The 19,473-nt window shown below is 50.4% G+C and overlaps 1 protein-coding gene across 23 annotated transcripts in view; it reads right to left on the minus strand.

The window, feature by feature from the left end:
• Positions 1-354: 354 nt before the first annotated feature.
• The window catches only part of CAMK2G (calcium/calmodulin dependent protein kinase II gamma), a 55,453-nt gene continuing 36,334 nt past the window's right edge, over positions 355-19,473 (minus strand). For 4 of the 23 annotated variants that reach the window (XM_061405369.1, XM_061405366.1, XM_061405371.1 and 1 more), the window contains 9 exons: positions 13,561-13,593; positions 11,275-11,343; positions 10,101-10,145; positions 8,615-8,663; positions 7,302-7,415; positions 5,268-5,343; positions 4,818-4,912; positions 2,877-3,121; positions 355-2,386 (listed from right to left, as the gene is read on the minus strand). In XM_061405369.1, coding sequence (XP_061261353.1) covers positions 2,889-3,121; positions 4,818-4,912; positions 5,268-5,343; positions 7,302-7,415; positions 8,615-8,663; positions 10,101-10,145; positions 11,275-11,343; positions 13,561-13,593 — 714 coding nt within the window. In that variant the 3' untranslated portion in view covers positions 355-2,386; positions 2,877-2,888. Of the gene's footprint in view, positions 2,387-2,876; positions 3,122-4,809; positions 4,913-5,267; positions 5,344-7,301; positions 7,416-8,614; positions 8,664-10,100; positions 10,146-11,274; positions 11,344-13,560; positions 13,594-19,473 lie in introns of those variants that run through there. The other 19 variants (XM_061405367.1, XM_061405375.1, XM_061405372.1 and 16 more) reach the window with 9 other exon arrangements.

Consider the following 19,473-nt stretch of genomic DNA (forward strand, 5'->3'; position numbering starts at 1 on the left):
GTGCGGGATCTTCCACTCGGCCCGGCGGAGGGGGAGCCGGGCCGGCACACTGAGGGGCTGCGGGGGAGGGGGCGGGGCGGCCCTAGACGGGGGCGGGGCCCGGAGGCGGGGCGAGCCGCGGGGCGAGCCTCGGAGCTCACCTCCGAAGAGCGCAAATTCTCCCCAACCCCAATCCCAAACTCGCCTCAGCAATCCAGTGGGGTGATTGGAGGCCGATTAGTTTAGGAGGAAGTTTTATTCTAAAATGGGTCCAAAAGGAGTGGGAGAAGGTCCAGTTCTCCACCAGAAGCCTTATAACCCAGGCTGTTAAATCTAAACCTCTGGGCATAAGCCTCCCACAGCAGTAACACAATGGACTGTTTAAAGGTTATTTTATTAAATATCTTCAGTTCAAGGTTTCATTGTAACAAAGCTATGAAGGGTCTACCAACATTCAGAACAAACACTATTTTTAAATTATTTCTATGTCATCATGCAAAAATTCTGCATCAAATGCCTTCCATTTCCTGTTTAAAAGGTGGTGGTGGTGTTGTTTTTTAATAGTCTATTGTCTATAGATGCTGACATTAGCCCCAGAAGAGGAGTAAGAATGCTAAGAAGTGGGGCTGGAGCAGCCATATGAAGCTATGGGTCTTAATGAACTCTAAGACCATTTGTCTTCAAGCCAGCAAAACCAAACCCTGTGGTGAAGGTGTCTGCGTGCTGGTACTGCAGGCTGCAGGGCGGGAGACGGCTGGGACCCGGGGGCTGGGGCATGCAGGAGGTGCTCGGAGGAGCCTGGCTAAATCCAAGCACCAGCACCCGTGAGTATGCTCTCTTCTCAGCTGGCTCCAAGGTAAACCTGTAGCTTTGCCTCTTCTCCCAGCTCCTGTGCCTCCTTAAGGCAGTCCAGGGAGCTGGGGTCTACCCATCTCTCCCCCAATAGTGCAGACATTTGTGCAGACAGACCTGCACAGTTGTTTGGGGGGAAACCAAAGCCATGACCAATTGCTCCTCCATTATCATCTCTGCTATCTGCTTAGAGTATACATTCTTCCCTCCTGGAATGGAACTCCTTGAGCACAGAGAGGGACAACGAAGGTAGGAGCCTTGGCTCTGGATATCTCTTTTGGGTACATGCAGGTGAGACGGGGGTGATGCCCATGCAGATTGTCCAGCAGTAAGTCTATACTTCAGTTGGTCAGTAAAGAAGTCTCTTTATAGAGGATACCTCTTCTTGCCAGAGTAGTCAAGTCAGTCTCAAAGACAGGAAAAGAGATTGGCGTGCAGCAAGGGAAGAGTAAGAAGGGAGGCAGCCCTGAGGGCAGCCTGAATGCATAGAAACAACCATCAACTCAATCCCGCTGCCTCACTCCTCCCATCCCACAGGGGCACTTGGCAGAGGGCCCAGGCCCAGATGAGAGTCAACACAGGGACCACCACCAAGAGAAGGCAAGACAAAGATGGTCCAAGTCAGCACGGAAACAGAACTGCCAAAGGTGGCAGGGGGAGCCCAGACCAAGGCCTGGCTCTCTCTTTGCTAAGTTATAAGAAAACAAACACAAAGCAAAGCGGCAACCCCTCCCACTTCCCAGCTGCTAGGATTGGGCCTCAAGATCAGAGCCCACGTGCATTGTGCATCCTATAGAAATGGATGAGTAAGTGAGTGCATGTCAGACTAACACGAGGTTTCTCATCAGCTTCGGAGCAGACACGCTTCTGCAGCACCAATTCTCTTCCCTTCTACGCTAAATGGTAGAGTACAGCAACGTCCAGGCCCTGCTTCTCAGTCCTGAGGCCACTGCTTCTCAGCTGCCTCCACGGCAGGCTGGGAGCTCCACATTCTCTCCCAAGAAGGTCTGTTGGCCACGGTGTTCTCATAAGCCTCGTTCTAGGCGCGTATACAAATTCTGAAGAAGTCCATTCCGAGACCTGGGGCAGGCAGGCCATCTCAGAGGCTGCAGTCACATCACACAGCCCCCAGAGCTCTGTCAGAGTTCTTGCCTGGTCCCGAGTCCATGGAGGCCAGAGGCCGAGCTCACCTCTTCAGGGCTGGTGGGTGAGCCCACTGCTTGTGCCAGGATGGGCATCACACAGACTCCTGCCTTCTTGCCAGCCCAAGGGCTGTCGATGGTTTTAAAACACATCATGGTATGGATCCCACTTTTTTTTAACAATCTTTTTTTTTTTCTTTTTTTTCCCCTTAAATGTAAAAAACACCTCGGTACAGCAGAGACAGACACGAAGGGCGGGCGGGAGGGCTGCATGCAGGGGCGTGCATTGGCTGCTGCCGCTTTGTAATTTAATTGTTTTAAACCTCAAACGAACAGGACTGCCGCTGTCACTCAGGCCCTCCAGAGCCACTGGCTGCGAAGGTTTGACCTCCGGCTGGGATCTCCTCATGCCCCTGTCAAACAGGACAGACGTGGTAACAGGACAGAGGACAGTACGCACACAGGAGTTCCAGAGACTTAAACACAATTATACACGTGGTCAACTCTGCCTGAGAAGGTGGAGGATGAGGGGGGAAGCTAGTATTTAAACAGAACATCGCCTCCCATTTGCTGAGCACTTACTGACTGCTTTACCTACAAGGACCTTATTTAAATCTCACAACAAAGGAGGCAGGCACAGCTCGCTCCTTCCCTCTTTTTAACAGCTGAGGCAAATGAGGCTTAGGGAGGGGAAGTAACCTGTTCAAGGTCACCCAATGTAGTGTCATGGAGCCAGACCCAAGTCTGTCTGACTTGAGAGCATAACTTATTGCAACCACCACACTGCCGGCCTTCACTGCGCTCCTGGGACGGCCCGAATGTCCTCCCCCAAGGCCACCTCTCAGCCCCTTCCTCCTCCTCTGACCCCACGTGTCCCAGCCCCCCGCGCCCCACCAGGTGCACCTGTGGCTGAGCTCACTGCAGCGGTGCGGCAGGGGCCCCTGAGCAGTGATAGTGGACATTGAGCCACTTGCCATCCCGGCGATGCCAGACCCGGGTCTCCTCCGACTGGCTGGTGCGAGGCCGACCCTGCCCATCGATGTACTGGGTGAGGCGGATGTAGGCAATGCAAGCCGCGTCCTCTCCAATCACGTGGACGTGTGGGTTCAGGATGGTGGTGTGGATGGGCTTGCTGTTCTTGGACAGGACTGTAGTGGGCAGGGCAGGGTGAGGTAGGTAGGAGGGCGTCAGGCCTGGGGACGGGCATTTTCCTCCCAGCCTGCACTTCCCAAGTCTCACCCTCTCTCCAGTAACCATTCTGGGAGTCGCCAAGTTCCCCCATACACTCTCCAGAGGCTGGGAAACCCCATTAGATTAGTTTCAATTATTTAAAAGGAAGAGAAAGGTGGGGAGCAGTGTTAGCAGCAGCTAGTATTTTAATCAGACAATGTACTGCGGGTTTTACATGCATGAGCCATATTCCTTGGTCGATATTATTTTCTTCGTTATAAGATAAGGAAATAGGCTCAAGGAGGTGAAGTAATTTGCCCACACAACATCTGAACTCAAGATTATCTTAACGAAAGCCTGTGACGATCTTTCTACCCCGACAGGTGGGTTTAGATTTCATAAGCGTTGTGTGTGCTCAGTCGCGTCTGACTCTTTTGCAACCCTATGGACTGTAGCAGGCCAGGCTCCTCTGTCCATGGGATTTCTCAGGTAAAAATACTGGAGTGGGTTACCATTTCCTTCTCCAAGGGATCTTCCCAACCCAGGGATCAAATCCTTGTCTCCTGTCTTGGCAGGTGGATTCTTTACCATTCTGAGTCATCTGGGAAGCCCTCATAAGGGTTGGCTTGTCCATAACTAGGGCTGTAGAGTAAAACCAGGAACTTAAAATATTCAAAATTGATTTTTGACTTTTATAAAGGTCCAAAGTTAAAAAAAAATAAAGTCAGCAAAGCACCAAGCTGAGGGTACTCCCAGAGCCCCCAGGATCCTCTGGGGGGAAACCAAAAGAAGATGTGTGGCCATTATCAGCAAACACCATGAACTGTGTTGCTTTTACTGAGATTCACATTTTAGTTCAATTCGAATGTTAGGGGCTACACAAGACCTTTCAGAGAATTTCTGTGAGCTCTGGAATTGCTTCTGGCTAATAGACTTACTTAGATAACCTAGGGTTTATAACTGTAGCTGAGACATGAAGAGAATGGTAGTTAGCAGAGAAAACAGTGAGAAAATAAAATTCAGGGCAGGATAGGGAAGGCCAAGGATAAAGTGGGAAAGATGAGGAAAAAAAATAAGGAGAGGGATGGTCTTAGTGGAAAGAAAGATGGGAGGAGGTGATGAATTAGCTTCTTATGCTCTGGGACTTCCAGGAACTGTCTGGAGCACAACACCCCAGCCACCCACCCCTAGCCAGGACTCCTGTCTCCCTCAGTGGCTGGAAGGAGGACCCTAGCCACAACTTCCGACCTCACAGTCGCCAACGGTGCCCTGTTACTTGCTTGCACATTCTTATCCTGGTTTTAATTTCCTCTATTGTGAAACCTGCAGACACAGAGCTTCATTATTACTCGTTGATATCATCTCAACCTAACCTCTCATGGTTTCCAAGTGCCTTGGAAAGAGGTAAGGCTTAAAGAAATACAGTGGCCTTGATTATTATACAGCGGCACTGCTGCAGAACAGAGGGGCACATGGGGCTCTGGGAGGAGGGCCTTTGGAGATGCCAGCTGAAGACCATCCTCAGCGCCCCGGAGGCAAGCACACAGACCAGAGTGCGGCAGGCAGGCCCAGTAAGGGAAAAGCGGGCGGCTGGGAAGAGGAGAAGGTGAGCGGGGACAGAGGCAAGGGGGTGAGGGGCAGGCAGGAGTATCTCGGCAGCACGAACCCACTCACGATTCTCAAAGTAAAACTTATGGAAATCCATCCCTTCCACGAGGTTACCCAGGGCCTCAGGCTCAAAGGAAGTGAGGCCTGGATCACAAATCTTCCTACAGGGGAGGAGAAAAAAAAAAAAGCAGCCCGTCAGTCTTTTATGAGAATTGTTGTCTATCTTCCTCCAGCGGCAGCAGGTGAGCTGTAGGCTGGGCCTGACAAGACGGCTGAGATCTCAGGGCCCTGCCAGCTGAGCAGCTTGGCTCCACCTTTTCAACCCACCAGCCCGGGCACCACGGGTGGGCTCAATCACCAACGTCTACCTGGAAGGGCTCCCAGGGGCCTGGTGTTTAACTCAGATGCTGTGCCCAAGGCCCAGCCTTCTCTTTTCCCTGGATCCCAGCTGCTTTTTGAAAGGCGGGAAAGGCTTGAGAGATGACTTTGATCTCAAGGAAATGGGTCTCTACTCACGTGTAGGCCTCAAAGTCTCCATTGTTGATGGCCTCAATCAGTTGTTCTGTGATCTTAATGATCTCCTGTTTCCGCACTGTAGGGGGAAAAATCCAGCAATTTACCCATGTGAGACTGGGATTCTCCCAAGTGACGCAAAGCCCTCCCCAATCCATCAGAGAATCCCCTGTGATTTCTTTGACAAAGACATCCCTCTTCTCTTTTTAAGGCCCTTCTCTGGAAAAGCGAGCCCACCGTTCTCTCCCTTTGCCCTCTGTTGTCCACAGAGCTAATGACCCTTTTGTCCTAAAGCCCGCCTTATGATCCTCTGGCCTTTGCCTCCCTCTCCATCAATAACCAGGATGCAGAAAACACTCTTGTCTTTAAAGCCAAGGAGGCTGACACCCTGTGAATACTCTGCCCTCAGTCTTTGAATCCCATCCCCACAGGTTCAGGCTCTCAAAGAAGCATCTCCTGGATATGGCTGTTTCCACCACTCATTTCTCTCACCTGAAGGGGCTCAGTCAGGTCTCAATTACCAGCTCTCCCCCCATCCCCCCAGCCCTCACAGAGTGGTCCAAAACTTAGCTCTGGGCACCAGCCAGCCTGAAAGCAGACTCTAGCCAGGGTTGAGGAGGGCTCCAAAGAATGAATAGACCCCTGGGATGGATGCTTAATTCTCTTCGCCTTATTCGTCTCCTCCACAGGGCTTTTTGGGGTAAAGGGTCTTGGAACTATAAACACTTTTTAAATGGAGCCTCTTACCAGCTCCATTTACCCTTGGAAAAACTCTAAATCTCATACCAGCTCTCAAGCCACGATGTGTCCCTCAGGAAAACCAAGGACAAGGCTCAGACTGACAGGCAGGCAGAGTTGGTGCCCTCAGAGTGCCCCCCACCCCAATTCCAAGCCAAGGGGCTGCTGATGACACCCCGCTCTCATGAGCAGGAGACACGCTCCTTCTCACTTACAGGGAGCGCCACTATTAGCAGAGGACGCTGCCAGGGCAAGGGAGGCCCAGCCTAACCCTGACCGGAGCCCCAGGCTGGCCCAGGCCATGAGCGAGAGGCTGCAAGACAAATGTGAGCATTAGAACAGCACAGCCAAGGGGCACAACTGGGAGAGGACAGTGGAGCCACAGGTACAGCCAGCACAGGGCCCCACGGGCATTAGCACCATCAGGAGGGCGGCTCGGGTGAATAAGCAGGAGGTTAGGGGAACCACAGAGCTTCATCCACTTTCTAAAGGCAAGCAGGTATGTGCACACGCAGACACCCCCACACACACATACACCCTCTCCAACCCCACCAAGCCCATCTGCAAGACCTGACTGGGGCCCTACGGGTGAAGAGGCTCGTGTTTAGAAACTCTAGAAGTATCAATGGTAGGAGGGAAAGAAGCAGACGAAGGCATCCTCTACAAAAACACAACTGAAGATGTAAATACAAGCTACCACTAACCAGCTAAGCATCGTATCAAGATGTTCCACTATCCCATTTATATTTCTGAGGTGTCATTTTATTACCACTTTACAGATAAAGAAACTGTAGCTCCAGGAGGTTAAGCTACTTTATGCATTTTTGAAGGTAGTGGAGCTAGATTTAAACTCAGGTCAGTCTCACCCCAAGCTCTTAGTGTGATATTATGCTGACCCTCAAGAAGCACCGAGGGGAACACGTTTTCTTGACTATGAATTTCTCCACCACCTCACACCCACTACCGTGGGCCTGACTTCTGACTCCACCTTTCTTCCTGCTCAGCACTGAGACAAGGCTCTCTGCATATCCCACTGGCTTTCTACTCCTTCCCTCCTGTCACATTCTTCCACCCGCTTTTCTTCATGTCTTTGGGCCCCGGTCTCAAGGACCTCTGTCTGGTCTTAACAGCACCTCCAATCAGCTCCCCCACCCAGCAGAGGCTGAGCTCCCGAAGCTGTAGTCACTAGATGACAGCTGGGCTGGGCTGACAGCTCTGGGCAGTGGGTGGGGGGATCCCTGAGGGGCTTCAGGACGAGCCAGGGAGACGGAAGCCAGAATGTGCCTCCCTCACACTTACTGGCTGAGGAGCAGAGAGAAGGCTGGGGCTGCATGCCTGCAGAGGGGGCTGTCCTGTCCCGGGAGCTCCGTCCTTCAGGCATCGAGCTGCCATTCCCAGTGCGGAGCGGGGCAGCTAGCCAGCCAGGGCAGGGCAGGGCAAGGCAGAGCAGCCAAAACAAACAAAACAAGGCAGGTGAGCGAGCAAGCCGGACAGGACCCGAGCCCGTGGCACTGAAGAACCGAGGCAAGGCGATGCCTCGGGTTGCTGTGGACCTGGGACCACGTCCACGCTGGCGGAGAGGCCTCCCAGCTGAAAGCCCCAGGAAGGGGCACAGACCTGGGTTTGCGGCTTCCAGAGGAGCCTTCCAACAGCCTGTACAAGGAGCCCTGCTCCCAGGGAAGATGTTCTAGGGACCAGGGCTACAGGGTCGAGAGCCCAGCAGTGAAGGAGCCGCTTACTCTGCCAGTATCACCAGAACTGAAATGACCTGATCTCAATCCCGGCAGCCCTGAAGGCACTGTTCTTTGCTGCCTTATATATTTCTGCTTTCTCTTCTTTTCTTGATTACCAAAGGTTTGCTTGCTCCCTTATTGCCTCGGGTGTGCTCGCTCAGCTGTGAGCTGCAACATTCCTCCGACTTTTCTGAGAACCTGGCCTAAGGTCTCTTACTGAAGGCAAAGGGAGCAATCCCAGGAGGCCAAACCAAAGAGCCGGACAGAGATTCACAGTGGTCTGGCCTGCCATGCCTTCCCATGTCCCCTGGCACTCTGGCCAGGCCCAAACTTAAGCTGGTGTTCTCACGGGACCACTGGGGCAGGGCCAAATGTGGCTCTGACTCCGTCACTCATGCCAAGGCTTTGTGACGAGAGTGACCCACCAACCCCAACGCGTCCAGGACTGTTCTAGTTTTAGAGCCCAAAGTTCTACATCCTGGGGAGTTACCTTAGTGCCCGGGAAACTCGGATCACTGGTGACCTTATTAATGGCTCATGACGTCTGCAGGCCACCTCTGCAGGGACTCAAGATGTCCCTGATCTGGGATATCACACTGTAGCAGCGACAGGAGCAGCTCTCTGAGCCCTGGGCCTGGACAGGCTCAGGAAAAGCCCTCGTTTAACTATCCTAGACGTGGGGTCAAAGAAGAGAAGCCACCTGCCCAGCCCAGCAACACGAGACAGGGGCCTCATCCCTGGGCCCATGGAAAGTAGCTTTTAGGCCAAACCCTCTCCTAGGGTACAAGGAGCCACCAATCTCAGTTCTGGGGGGAGATGAGGCAGGTGTCCCCTCGGGACACTGCTGGGGCCCCTTCCCCACTATGGGCCAACACCTACCTTTGAGGTCCTCATCTTCTGTGGTGGTGTTGCAGCTCTCTGTGGAGCCCTGCGGGCCAAAAAGAACAAGTTTCTATAAACTCAGGCCCTTGGAAACCAGAGGAACCAAGCCGAACAAAAGCAGAGTACGTGTTCCTATGGGAGCTGCAAGGAGGAATCAGACCCTTGCCATGTGACTCTTATAAAACTCTGATTCCCAAACACCCTCCCGAGTCTTCCCTAACTCAGTAAATGTACCACTTATCCAGTTGTTCAGGCTAAAATCTGGAGGTCTGATTTTATAAGATGCTGATGCCTTTCTTTCTTCCCCTCATGTCCCAATTATCCAATCTAAAACCAAATCGGTCAGTTCTACCTCCAAAATAAATCGCGTCTTACCTCCTCTCTTCCAATGCACAGCTGAGCCCAAGATACTAATATCTGGCACCTGAACTCATACCATAGCTGCCTGGCCTCCCTGTTTCCACACCTGCCTCTTCCCTAAAGTTCTTGCCCATAACACGGCCAGTTTTTCGATGTGTAAATTGGACTCCATTACTTCCCCGCTAAGAGCCTCTAACAGCTTTTTGTTGCTGCTGGTAAAAAATACAAACTCATATCAACCTGACCAAGCAGGTCCCGCCTGCCCCTCCAGCTTCACCGCCCTCCTGCCTCCCTCTCCTTGCTCACCATGCTCTGAGCTCTGATTTCCTCTGTGCCAGGCCCCGACCCCCGCATCCTCACTGTCTAGGGCACTCTGCCTCAGGGTCTACCCGGCTGCCACCTTCCAGTTGTTTAGTATTTTAGCTCAAATATCACCTCCTAAAGGAGGCCCTTCCCGACCACTTAATTAGAGGCCCTGTTCGTTCTCTATTTACTTTGTGACATTTTCTTTATAGCATTTATCGCTACTGGATTTTATCTTATTTGTACAGTTTTTGTTTATCATCTGCTTCCCTTACACCTGTGGAGAGAGATTTCCTCTTGTCACCTCTGTAAACCAGAGCTGTGGATGGTTCAATAAATATTTACTAATGGTAGTAAAAATAAGGAGACAAGGATATTGAGGACATCAAGGAGCGAGGCAATGGAGAATTAATGCTCTAGGATTTGTATGTTTTTGCCTCTGTTTTACTAGCTCATGTTTACTCTGATTTAAGCTTCACCAGTCATGGAGGAAGATTCTATTATTATTAGCATCTCCAGTTTTCAGATAAGGAAACTGAGATGCAGAGTGGGAGGGTGACTTGTCCAGTGGCCCAGGGCCAGGATGCAAATGCAGACCTGTCTGCCTCTAGAGCCTGAGCTCAGAATCACTGAGGTATGATGTCCTTCCCCGGAACACTGTGAGACAGGCCATTTGCTGCCCCCAGCCTAGACCCTGCAAACACCATGGCCCCAGGCGCAGCCTCTAGGCTGCTGTCTCCAGGACCCTGAGACCCTGTGACCCAGCCCACCTGTTTCCTGCTGACCTGGAAAGCAGGAGGCCAGCTCAGGAGCCACTCACCTTGATCCCATCAGTAGCGTTGTGTACCACGGTGGTTTGTGGCTCCTGTGAGAGAAGATGAAAGTTACCCTCTTGACCTGGGAACGGACCTACGGCTCTCCCCTGAGGGACCCCAGCCCTCGAATATTGACCCTATGATGACCACTGAGGCCTGCTCGCCAGTCATTCTTACAAGACAAAATATCCTGGTTCAACTGGGTCCCAGGCAGCTGGAAGGCCCAGATTTAGGGGACAGCACTGGCTGGTTAGGAGGAGAGGCCTGGTACTTAATGGAAGCAGGTACTGGGGAAGCTGAGGACAAGGGCCCCTGCTCTCAAATGCAGCCAGACCTGAGTGTCCTTTCTCCCATGGGACAAATACTCTGGAGCAGCTGTGGGGCTGAGGGTACAGGCTGGGCCTGGCCAACAGTGCTCACCAGGGGGTGTGTGGGAGACAGGGATACTGGGAGAGTGGACTGAGGTCTCCCCGAAAGATTCACAGGTGGCCCTCAGCGAGTTGAGCCCAGACTGCTGCCTGTTCCACCCACCCCTACCTCTCCCCAAGTTCCTGTCCTCAGCAGGCAGCTCTGGGGGACAGGGTGCAGGGAGGAGGAGGTGGGGAGCAGCACCGGTTCCCCTCCCTCTCTCCCAGTCACCCCCCCGGCCATCTCCACTTAGCCAGCAGCAGAGGGGGCCCTGAGAGCACTTAGTGCCCTTGACTGCGCCAGGACAGAACTCAGACAGCATGGGGGCTTCCCAGACACCTCAGCACCATCCAGAGGTGGGGGACTCCAGGCCCCCTTCCTATTCATTGCTTTGTAAAGGAGGGGCTGAGGCAGATTTTACAAGGAGGCCTTCAAGAACTGAGGTACAGAGCCCAGGGAAGCTCCTACCCTCTCCCTTTAGAAGCAGCTCACCTTCCCGGCCCCCCAGCAGACCCATTTGGGGCTGGGAGGCTTAGCTGAGAGCCCTGATCACTCTTCCCCCCCAAGAGCACAGGGAGCAGGAGCAGTTATGCCAAGCAGGAGGGAGCATGGCCAAGCGGGACCACGAGGGGGCAGTACACAGAGCCACCTGCTCTACAGGGATGAGAAGGGACGTGGCCAAGGAGGCCTGGCAGGGGGGCGAGAGAAGGAAGCGGGCAGAAGCGGGAGGCAGCCAGGGGCAGGGGCGGAGAAGCCGTAGTCAGGAGGTACCATGGCCGTCTGCAAGGGCGCGGGCTCTTGGGCTGGGCTTACGAGACTGTTTTTGTTGTTGCTCTGTGGCTGAGACAAGAAAACAGATGGTTTAGTTCCTCTAGAGTCACCAAAGTTGCTTGGATTTGACTCCCAGACCTCCCTTGTCCCCCAGCTTGGTCCGGAGGCGCTAGACCTGAGGTGGGCTAACACTCCCATGACACTCTGGGGTGGGAGCAGTGGCTGGACAGATGATCAGAGATTATTTGGAGGGACCCAGAGACCTAGCCCTGGAGGCATCCTCAAGGTGGAAGGAGCCCAAAGACTCGTTTGAAAAGCATCTCTCCAGAAATCTTTGCTGATGCTAGGTGCCCTGTCATTGTACAATCATACTTCACGCAGAGAAATTCAGATTTTCTCACTTTATAGGGGGAAAGAAATGTAGTTTATGAGAAAGCAGAACAACATTGAGAAACTCTGGGTCCCTGTGGGCAGCCTCCTGCTGCCCTTTCCATCTGCCACCTGCATTTCCTTCCCCTTACAACACTAGATTGAAGCCTGATCTGAAGAGGAACAAGAAGAGAAAGAAAACCTGGTCGAGGAGACAGTATCCACAGAGGAAAGGGGTGGAATTTGACTCTGGATACAAAAGGCAACCACTGACCCGGCGGAGCAGACACAGGGCTGTGCTGTTGGCCTTTTTGTCTGACTGATCTTAGACGTGATCAGCTGGGAATAAGGGCAGAACTCCAAAGAGCAGCAGGTGGGTCCAGGTGGGAGCTGTGTCAGCAGTCCCAGTCCTCAGGAAACAGCAGGCTGCCTAGCAGGCCAACAGCAGCAGGCCACTAGGCTATCTCCTTGCCTTTCAGAATATCACGCTGAGTGGCACAGCAAGGGAGGCAGGAAGAGGACGGAGAGGAAGGAAGGAGGCCGATCTCCAGGGCAAGGAGCCGTATTGATGCTCCCTGCCTCTTAGAATCCCCTAACCAATAAATACACTGAGTCTCACTGGGAGTCCGTGTGGAACCAGGAGCCACTAAGGAGCAGCCTGATGCCTGTGAGCTCTTCAACATGCAGACACACAAATGTCCAGCGACCATCAATGTGCGGGGTGCCGAGGAGGGCACACTGGCAGCGAGGACGTGCTTTTTCTCCCCCAGAACACATCCAGGAAGCTCTCTAGACTGCCCTACTTCTTCTTGCCCGGAAGCCTCTTTTGTGGCTCCTTGGACCACACCTGAAGCTGTAACTTGCTATCAGTGGTTGAGACGTTCCCAAATCAGGGGCTCGGCATGGAACCTCAAGCCAGGTACCAGGTGCTTTAAGACTCTGCTGAACTCTGCAGGCTGGAGAAGGGGGCCCCAGGAATAGACAGAATGTGGGCCTAATCTCACAAAAGCTCTGCTCTCTTCCATATCCCCCAAAAAAGTGCAGAGCCCTCCTCACTCAGCTGCTGACATGGACCTATTCGGGGCTAATTGAACAAAGCCATTGTGTTTGCAAAGCTGAGACAAAGACCCTGGCCCGGGGTAAGGACTGTATCATGTCTGTAAAACCTGCCGTATCTGTGGAGGGCTGGGATGTCACCCAGGTAGCCCCACCTCTGGCTTTAATATCAAGTTGGCCAAAAAGTTCATTTGGGTTTTTCATGACACCTTATGGAAAAATCCAAATGAACTTTTTGGCCAACCCAATAGATGTTTCATAAGGATTCAGGCTGCTGCATTCCCCTGGGTGCTCTGTGTCTCTTGAGAAAGAAGACAAGCTCTGCAGCCTTTCAGCTGGTGCCCCTGTGGGTGGGGTGGGAAGGACAAAACACGGGCACAGCCGGCTAATGGGCACCAGCACAGGGGAAAGCCGCTGAGTGAGAGTGAGGCTCAGAGCCTCCACCCGGCTCCTCCACACTCCACACGGAGGCCCCCTGGCTGCCGATCCGTAGGAAATAGCGCTCGTGCCCAGGGAGCAGGGCCTCTCCTCCTGAGTGACCATGAGTGAGGGTCTCCCCCTGTGCTTTCCACCTGGCCCCGAATCCCTACCAGATTTACATCTTGCCCCGGGGCTGCTGGGGGCAGTCCAAGCGCTGCAGCGGGGAGTGCCACACCACACCTTCCAATGCCTAGTTCTGAGGCCGCTGGGTGACCTCGGGCACTGGACCCCGCCTGGCAGGACAGGCCACACCTGCCCGCACGGCACAGACATGCAGTGAGGATGAGGGAAGCACACGCACATGGCAGAATGGGTTTGCGTGGCTGGCAGGCGGGCGCAGGCAGCATGGAGCGGGCGGATGGGTGGGCAGGCAAGGCTCACCATTAGGTGCACGCTGGAACTCGACTTCCTTTTCTGGACACACCACAGCAAAAGGGAAAGAGAAGGGGAAAGAGGAGGTAAGAAGAGAAGCACAGAGACGCTGCAGGTTAGTGCGCCAGCGTGGGCTCTGCCTCAGGAGAAAGGAGGAGGAGGAGACCTGGAGTCCAGCACCAGAAGGGTTAAAACAGCGTCTAGACGGACAGGCACACACATCCCTCCAGACCCGGAGAAAGGGAGGTTCACAAACACTGAGTATATTCTGAGGTGTCTCAGCTTTGCTCAGAGAAACTTTTTTAATGGAGATTAAGCCACAGGTCTATGAGAGTAAGTAACGTTTTGCTGCAAATTTATGGGTTTCGGCTTATTGAGCTCACCTATAGGATTATTTCTCTCAGTACTAGGTCTGCCTGAGAATTGAGCAAACAGTTACCAGGTAAAGAGTCAAAGCTGCTTTAACAGCACTTCACTTCGGAACCTAGACTTTTTCACTGCACATCGATAACTTTTCAAAGATGTTGGGCTTTTGAAAATCATTTGACAAACATATTTTGGCACCCATTTCTCTGTTGGTATGGCCATGCTCATTTATAAGATTTCAGTGTTTTATTGCATTTTGCAACTAGGGGGCAATGGAACATCAGGAGTGCAGGTGGTTAAACGTGATCACACGGCCACACAGATGCCAACCACGGGCAACACTGAAAGCACGGATGCCTTAGTCTCAACTACATGCTCAAAAGCTTTATGTTCAGATATGAAGCATGCAAAGAAAAATAAAGATTGTGTGGAACACTGAAAATACATCTCAGAAAACTATGTCTAAAAGTTGAAAGGTAATTAAGAATTTTATCAGTAGCTTGCCAGGAGACAGGAGTCCTCTTTAAACGTGTTTGTCTGTCTTTTGACTTGCATATTCATTAACAATACCCAACAAATGCTTGTTGAGGACTGTTCTAGGCATGGTGAACACAGACAGATGTTTCTGCCCTCAAGAAGTTGATATTCTACTTGAGAAGACATTTTTGAGAATGCGTTTTGTTTTGTTTCAAAAGAAGGGGACTACAAGTATTTAAAAGAATGGCTCACAATTTAGAAATAGATCTAAGGAAAAAGAAAATCTAAATATAATGAGGCCTCTTGCTTTTACCCTTTCATATATACTCACATAGGAGATTTTACTTCCAAGTTATCCAAAAAAGAGGGATTTGCTTTACATTCATATATATTTATCACTTTATCCAACCAGAGGGGTAACACCTTGAAGGAAGGTCTGTATCTTATTTGTCTTGGCAACTGAGCAAAATGTCTTAGAGTTAACATTCAATCAACAAATGTTTGCAGAGTTAAACTGGGTTTGTTGATTGCTGACTGTGGCTTTCCCCCGGGTTAAAGCAGAGCACAGGCTTCTAACTCGCCTGGAATCCCAGCACCAAAAACTCTGCGGGGGCACAGCCCAAGGCTGGTCTTGTCAAAGGCCATGCAGGTTGCTTTCACTCACATCTTGCCTTCACTTTCTTCCATCTGCTTCAACTAATGAGGAATAAGTTCCCAATTTGCTCCCAACTGGCTCTCTTTTTCCTAAACTGCCCTGTAGGAAAACCCAGGATAATCCTTTCTACTCATGGGTTAGTTTCTACCAGGTGAGCAGACTTCTTTCCATTTCTTTCTCCATTCCTTTAGGGCTTTGCCCGCAGCTGTGCAGAGCAGGCCTCCTCCCCTGCAGCCAGCAGCACTATTTAATTTCCAGATCATTTTCTAAAGAACCACACCTCACTTATGTTTAACAACTAAACGTTTAAAATTTTAAACCAAAAGAAGGTTCAAGCGTCCTTCCCACACTGAAACATTCAAACAGTACTTAAGGAAAATAACAGGACCTCTCTCCCTTTTCTTTCTCCTCCCTTCCTCTCTCCCTTCTTTCCTCACTCTCTTCCTTCTTTCCTTTCCTTATTTCTCCCTCCTCTCTCCTTAAAGACTGGATGGCCATGCTGGCCTGGGACTAGTGGAATGCACAAGCTATTCTCAGTGAGAAGTCTGTCCTCGTAACGGGCTCTGCTCCTCCGCAGACCCGGGGTCACTGGCATCTACTTTTGAAGAAACCTAAGCAGAACCTGCGGAAAAGGCAATGGCACCCCACTCCAGTACTCTTGCCTGGAAAATCCCATGGACGGAGGAGCCTGATGGGCTGCAGTCCATGGGGTCGCTAAGAGTCGGACACAACTGAGCGACTTCACTTTCACTTTTCACTTTCATGCACTGGAGAAGGAAATGGCAACCCACTCCAGTGTTCTTGCCTAGAGAATCCCAGGGACGGGGAGCCTGGTGGGCTGCCGTCTATGGGGTCACACGGATACGACTTAAGCGACTTAGCAGCAGCAACAGCAACAAGCAGAACCTGAAGTCCCCAAATTCAAGTGCGCAAGGAAGACTCTCTGCTCAAACCAATGCTAATATCCGAGAGCATCTGTGAAAACTTCTGGACAACAAGAAAGAAATCTCCCTGTGGACTCCCAGCAGGAACTGGGGAGTGGGGTGGGGCTGGGAAAGGAGGATGGGATCTAAAAGAACGGTCTGGGATGCTGACAGCTCAGAATCTTCTGAGCAGCTTCACAGGTCTCCCTCATAACACAGATTATCACCTTGACGCTCAAGAAGGCCCAGAAAAGAAAAAACCCCGCACCTTGCCTTGTCCTTTCCTTCCGCTTTTGCGGCACTTTTATCCAACCACGCTGTTCATTATTAGATACTTACTCCTGATTATAAAAGGACCACAACCACATTACAAGCAGCTTGGAAAAGAGGGGAAAAAACACCCAGAGTCCTATCACTCTTGCCAGTCTTTTGTGTATCCAATTAAAAAGCATCATTGTAAGCTGTATACGAGTTTATCCTTCCTTTCTTTTAATACCTTACTTTAAAAATAAATAGCATCTTAATTTTTCTTCTGATTATCAAAGTAATACACAGTCTAGGTGAAAAATGTAGAAAATACAGAAAAATATATGAAATTAAGTTTCCAAATTCCCATCACGCAGTGAAGCTACTATTAACACTTCAGTGGGTTTTCTCCTGGTTCTTTTTCTATTCACCTATTATACACTGAATATAATCTAAAAAACTTTTTTTAAACAAAATTTAGATAGTAGTGTATGTACTGCTTTGGACCTCATTTTTCCACTTAAAACATTTCTATCATTATATAGTCATAAAAATTAATAACTTTGTAATGGTCAATTAGATTCCCATAATTATTTAGTCATTATCTTATTGGCTTTTGATGTTCCCCACGTCATTATCTTGTTAGCTTTTGATGTTTCTCATCTTCTCATGGTTATAAATAACATCATGTTGAACATCTTTCTGCTTTCAGTTTTTCCATATTTTGAATGATTCCTTTAGGAAAAATTCCCAGAATTAGAACTAAAGGGTAAAATAGGAACACTATTATGGCTTTTGACACACAGGCTGTTTTAGGAGGGAGTCCTTCTGATTTACACCACTACCACAAACTTAAGAGTCAAAAAATGGGGACTTCCCTGGTAGCCCACTGGTTAAGACTCTGCCCTCCCAGTGCAGGGTGCACAGGTTCGATCCCTAGTCGGGGAATTAAGATCTCCCATGCCACATGGTGTGGCCAAAAAAAAAGTGAAAATGGTAAAGCATTTCAACCTGCCTCTGACACCAGTGAGACCAAACACCCATGTTCGTTGGCCCATGCTACTTCCTGTTTCATTTTGTTAGTTCATCTTCACTGACCATTCATCTGGCAGGTTTTAGGGGGTATTCTTATTTATTACACAAAGCTCTTTTGCATAAAAATAATATTAAATCATCCCATTAATGGGCTTCCCTGGTGGCTCAGATGGTAAAGAATCTGCCTGCAATGTGGGAGACATGGGTTCAATCCCTGGGTTGGGAAGATCCCCTGGAGGAGGGCATGGCAACTCATTCCAGTATTCTTGCCTGGAGAATCCCCATGGGAAGAGGAGCCTGGCAGGCTACAGTCCATGGGGTCACAAAGAGTAGGACATGACTGAAGCACTGAAGTGCAGCACATCCCATCACACCTGCTGGGAATATTTTCCCCAATCTCTTACTGTCCTTTGAATTTTGGTTGGTCATGCCCTTCTTAAAAACTTGCATCTTAGTTTCTGGTCTCACCTCTATATTTAAAGTCTTTTTTCCCAACCATAAGACTCATTTATGGAGCACTCAATCAGGGTCAGACCCTGGGCTAGGTTCCCCAAAGCAATTTAACTGCTGATTCTGTTTGCCTTAACCTGCGTTTCTGTGTTCCTGTAAGGACTGGCTTTGTTGTACACTTCTGTTCTTTGACTACCTCTTTCTTCATTTCCTTTGCTGATTCTTCTTCCAGCCTCTTAAAAACAGATAACCCTGAAGTTTCCTGGACTCTTAAACCTTTGTGTGCTTTGGATTCATATGGAGTAATGGAATTAGTCGGATTCTTCCTTCCACCCAAGGCTTCCTGAATCTGAAATCCAGGCTGGACCTTGGCATCTGTGTATTTTACCTAGCTCCTTAGGCTAGTCTTACATAGCTGTGCCTGAGGCCAGGAACTACAAAGTTCTGCTAGAAACCTATTCCCTAATGATGACACCTTTAACCTTCCTCTCACCATCTCAGCTGTCACTGCTTTATTTCAGGTCCTATTTTGTGCAACCACTCTTTGCTTCTGCCATACAAGAGCTAACAAGAGTTCCCAGAATCATCATGCTGTTTCAAACTCATGTATCTTCACATGTGCTATTCCCTCTGCCCGGAATGTCTTTCTCTTCCCTCCCCTTAACTGGGCAAAATCCAACTAGTCCTTCAAACTCAGTTTCCTATTCTGGCTCAGATGCTGGTCTCTCTGCTCCCCAGTGGCTATCCTGCATGCAACTCCCTCCTTGACCTTAACAGACCACACCAGAACTCATGGTTTCCCTGTCTCTCTCCCACGGTGAACATTTTAAAGGATGGATCATGTTGCTGCCTTCCCAGCTCCTCAGACCCAGAACTGGCTGAGTAAGTGGACTCATGAGATTCACTCATGGGAGTCCCTCTTTGCACATCCAGTGTTGACCTCCCTGGGCTATACCAGCAGCTTTAACGACCTCTCCACCCATTCCCTGGTGGTCTACTCATTGAGAATCTGCCTGCCAATGCCAAGGGTCACAGGTTCAATCCCTGGTCCGGGAAGTTCCCACATGCCGGGAAGCAACCAAGCGCCATGTGCCACACTACTGAGCCAGTGTTCTAGAGCCCACGGGCCCCAATTACTGAGTCCCTGTGCTGCGACTACTGAAGCCAATGCCCCTACAGCCTGTGTTCTGCAACAAGAGAAACACTGCAATAAGCTCGTGCACCACAACGAACAGTAGCTCCTGGGAGCCACAACGGGAGAACGCCTGTGCACAGCAATGAAGACCCAGCAGAACCAAAAATAAATAAATAAATCTCAAACAAAAAAGACCTCTCTACCCAGATCTCTACCTCAGTCTCAATGTGGTTCAAAAGAAAATCTCTCTTCCCTCTAAAACATTCCTTCACTATTCCCCATTCCAGCAGAAATACCACCATTTCTTTTAACAGTCCTTTGACATTACCTTTGACGGACCCTCTTTAACCCCTGAATCCAATGGGAACGTCCTTTGTCATACTTCTTATCAGGGCTAATGTCTAATCCGAGCCTGGCACTCATGGGCAGAGCTGGACCAATGGCCCACAGGCAGCACCTATTCCAGCTGGTTGGCCTGTGCTCCTCTGGTTAGTTTGAATGTTAACTCTTTACATTTCTCATCATCTTCACTTCACCCTATACCCAGACTATAATAAGCCCTAGTTGATACTTCTGTGTCTAGCTCCTACTGTCAACTTAAAAATGCACAATGTGAGAGTTGTGAATTAAGTTTT

This window comes from Bos javanicus, chromosome 28 (genome assembly GCF_032452875.1).
Source record: "Bos javanicus breed banteng chromosome 28, ARS-OSU_banteng_1.0, whole genome shotgun sequence".
Taxonomy (NCBI): Eukaryota; Metazoa; Chordata; class Mammalia; order Artiodactyla; family Bovidae; genus Bos; species Bos javanicus.